This window comes from Primulina huaijiensis, unplaced genomic scaffold (assembly GCF_012295235.1).
Source record: "Primulina huaijiensis isolate GDHJ02 unplaced genomic scaffold, ASM1229523v2 scaffold43307, whole genome shotgun sequence".
Classification (NCBI taxonomy): Eukaryota; Viridiplantae; Streptophyta; class Magnoliopsida; order Lamiales; family Gesneriaceae; genus Primulina; species Primulina huaijiensis.
The window spans coordinates 1-4,134 of NW_027360473.1; the positions used below are offsets into that span (position 1 = coordinate 1).

General features: G+C 39.2%; 1 protein-coding gene across 1 annotated transcript; it reads left to right on the forward strand.

Moving 5' to 3' along the window:
• Nucleotides 1-6: 6 nt before the first annotated feature.
• LOC140970036 (ATP synthase subunit beta, mitochondrial) lies at nucleotides 7-3,282 on the forward strand. Its single transcript, XM_073431584.1, has 9 exons — nucleotides 7-118; nucleotides 540-615; nucleotides 701-789; nucleotides 919-1,036; nucleotides 1,116-1,219; nucleotides 1,307-1,465; nucleotides 1,595-1,819; nucleotides 1,906-2,217; nucleotides 2,854-3,282. Exons 1-9 carry the CDS (start codon nucleotides 56-58, stop codon nucleotides 2,965-2,967), a joined length of 1,260 nt encoding a protein of 419 aa, XP_073287685.1. The 5' UTR covers nucleotides 7-55; the 3' UTR covers nucleotides 2,968-3,282.
• The last annotated feature ends 852 nt before the right edge of the window (nucleotides 3,283-4,134 follow it).

Below are 4,134 nucleotides of genomic sequence, written 5' to 3' on the forward strand. Positions count from 1 at the left end.
GCTTGTTTTGGAGGTGGCGCAGCACTTGGGTGAGAATGTGGTGAGATGTATTGCTATGGATGGGACTGAAGGGTTGGTTCGAGGCCAGAGAGTGCTTAACACCGGTTCCCCCATCACCGTGAGTGACATTATTTTTCCTTTGATGCTTGGATACGCTGGTGTTCCTGTTCATATTTACAGTTCATCTGATTGTTGATTGGTCTTTTAAATTCTTTTTAACTTCACGTACAACGACAATTCCTTTCAATCCTTCCATAGATTTTGGTTGGGCGAGTAAGAAAAAAAATTAAGCTTTGCCGTCTGTGAGTTAAAGCCAATGATTTTGCATTTCCCAATTACAAAACTTGGAGTTTGTTTTCCAGTTTATGCTGAATATGATAAAATTTGTAAGCTTTTCCGTTTCTGACTGTAGCTAATGATTATGTTATCAAAAACCAAACACGGAGTTGGTGTGTCCATGTATGAAGTTAGGATATTTTATATCATATATGCACGCGATGTATTTGGTTATGATTTTTATTCACTTTGTTGAATCATAGGTTCCTGTTGGCCGAGCCACTCTTGGTCGTATTATCAATGTCATCGGGGAGCCTATAGATCATAGAGGCGATATTAGTAAGTGACGTGCTGCCTTTTAGCTGCAACCACTTAAGTGATTAAAGACGGTTTCCCCTTTGCTAACAAATGAACAATGTTGCAGAAACTGAACACTTTTTACCAATTCACCGCGAAGCTCCTGCCTTTGTGGAGCAAGCAACAGAGCAACAAATTCTTGTCACGGGTATCAAGGTGATTTCTGAATTCTAATCAATCTAATCATGACACATGTTCTGATTGATATGTTTTCTTTACTTCCTTTCATTTACCGCTTATGTGAATTTTATGTTTATAAATACACTATTTTTTTTTCTAACTCAGGTTGTTGACCTTCTCGCACCTTACCAAAGAGGAGGGAAAATTGGGCTGTTTGGTGGTGCTGGTGTAGGAAAGACTGTACTTATTATGGAACTGATTAACAACGTTGCAAAAGCTCATGGTTGGTTCCTGGTTGATGCGATATGTGTTAAATCTTTGGTTGCATATGTTTATCTCACTTCTGCATAATTTTCTTGCAGGTGGTTTCTCTGTCTTTGCTGGTGTGGGAGAACGTACCCGAGAGGGTAATGATTTGTACAGAGAAATGATTGAGAGTGGTGTCATTAAGTTAGGTGACAAGCAGGTTCACACCCACTTTGATCAATTTCCTCTATTTGTTTTGATGTTACTTTTTTGTCCCATTATGTTTTCTCCTTTTACTTGTTATTAGGCTGATAGCAAATGTGCTCTGGTCTATGGTCAAATGAATGAACCCCCTGGTGCTCGTGCTCGAGTCGGACTGACTGGACTGACTGTGGCTGAACATTTTCGAGATGCGGAAGGGCAAGATGTGCTCCTCTTCATTGACAACATTTTCCGTTTTACCCAGGTGGTCGCATGCTCAAAATCATACTCAAAATGGTTCTTTATGTTCATGACATGTGCTACTGATTTTTTTAATCATTACCAGGCATGTGTTGCTGTGGTTTTTTAATCATTTTTGTTATGACTCATACAGGCTAACTCGGAAGTCTCCGCTTTGCTTGGACGGATCCCATCTGCTGTCGGTTATCAACCTACTTTGGCTACAGATCTTGGTGGCCTTCAAGAACGTATTACTACAACCAAGAAAGGTTCAATTACATCCGTCCAAGCTATTTATGTGCCAGCTGATGACTTGACAGATCCAGCTCCTGCAACAACCTTTGCTCACTTGGATGCCACTACTGTGTTATCTCGACAGGTATAAATACTTTCTTTAAGTTACTAAAGGAAACATTGTTCGACTGTTTATGACTTGATTGTTTTTATTCTTGTTATTTGAATCAGATTTCTGAGCTTGGTATCTATCCTGCTGTCGATCCTTTGGACTCAACATCTCGAATGCTTTCTCCTCACATCCTGGGGGAGGAACATTACAACACTGCTCGTGGTGTACAGAAAGTCCTTCAAAATTACAAGAATCTTCAAGATATTATTGCTATTCTTGGAATGGATGAGCTCAGCGAAGATGACAAATTGACTGTTGCCCGCGCCCGCAAAATTCAGCGGTTCTTGAGCCAGCCTTTCCATGTTGCAGAAGTTTTTACTGGTGCCCCCGGGAAGTACGTGGAGTTGAAAGAAAGTATTACCAGCTTTCAGGTGAAGTGTTGTCCTTTTAAGCTTATGCTAGGCTCTCTCTACTCATTTCTACTATTTTTATCATTTCACCTGGACTTGCAGAGTTATACCCAATATTGTAGGACATGATGTGTCTGATCATTGACGTGTTTTCTAAGATTGAATGTCTAACTCTCCTTGCTGTCAGAGCTTTTGTGCACTTCATGTTCATATATTATTAATTTTTTTTAGTGAATTTAAAAAAAAGGTCTATAGAGTAGAATTAAATTTATTATGCATAAGTAAATTAATTAAACATTCAAAATTAAAAACATGAGAAAATTTAGTATGTAGATCGGTTCTTGTTGGCAGTTGTTGTATATGAGATAGCAAAGAGACAAAATGGTTAAAGAAACCGTTCTTGTAATTACATGGATGCACATATGAGCTTCTTCTTCAGGCCCTTACTCAATGATCATCCCCTGTCGAACATGGTCCTATTTGTTTTGCTAGTGTCATTATAGGTTTTTTGTGATTATTGGTTAACCATTGCTTATGACTTCCAGTAATATTATATCTTCGTTCAGACTGCCTCCTTTTCTGTCTGTATTTTGGATCTGCTTTGGTCAAATTGTCATCGGTTTTCACATTGACGCGCGGTGTTATTACTTTTAACAGGGAGTATTAGATGGAAAGTATGATGATCTTTCCGAACAATCATTTTACATGGTAGGAGGAATTGAAGAGGTAATTGCCAAGGCCGAGAAGATTGCCAAGGAATCTGCTGCTTAGATACATCAGAGTCTCGATGACTTCCTCTTCTCCCCCTCTGCTGATATTTTCAAAAATAATTTAGTTCATGGCAGTAACGCCAGCATAAAGAGTTTTTGGACTAAATTTTCGGACTTTTTTTTTCTGTCTTGTGTGGCTACGCTAGTCAAACAGTGGTGAAGCTAAACCTCCCTCCCTGCCGAGTCCCCCATCTAATAAGGGAGTTAAGACTGGGACGGACGTTGTATATTTTTGTTACATTTATTTCCAGAGCTATTGGTTGCTCTCACTGGGGAAGGTTTTCTACTACTATATTTTTATCAATTTGCACGTTCTTACTTCTGAGTATCAACGTGGTCGATGCATTGAGAGGCTACCTTCTTGATTGCATCTTGAAAAAATTATTATCTTCATTTTGCCATCTCTCACGTTCATGCTGCAACAATATGACCGGGAACAGACAACTTGACCTTGAATTCAGGGTTCAATTCTTGAAATCTAAGACAAGCCGAACGTTTAAGTTTGGTAGCAACCACACAGCACTCGTGTGCTAGATGAGACTTAAAGCATACTTGAAACTTCGTTGTGTTATGTTTTGCAAGGGGGGTTAATGGATGAGAATACGATGATCTATCCGAACAATTCTTTTACATGGTCGTAGGAATGGAAGAGGTGATTGCCAAGGCCAAGAAGATTGCCCGGAATCCGCTGCTTCGATACATAACTATGAAATAATTTAGTTGGTGGCAAAGCTGCTGCACTACTTGAAACAATAAAATAGTAGCCTTATTTTAAGTAGCGCATTCTCAACGCAAGCACAAATATGAAGATTTGAATTAAAACGTGTACAAACAGAAGAACCTGTAAAATCCATCTGAGAAAAATTCAAGTACCGCTGGGTATAGTTGGAAAATTTAAGATAAGTGCAGTTTTGCGGCGTAGTAACCATACAAAATGGCATACGGTTGCTACTTTGGGATCATTCAAATTTATGCATGAAAAGCACAAATATTAGTATGGATTTCTCATTTGAAGGGTCTGCAAAAATGGGTGAAGCTTCAAGTTTCTTCGTGTACCTGTCAAACAATTCATCCATCACTTGCAAAATGATTCATCAGCAATCCCTCAAAGACGGCTCTGAGGTACATCGAGCGGGCAGAAAAGCTGGTCAAGGTTAGTTTTCCTGGA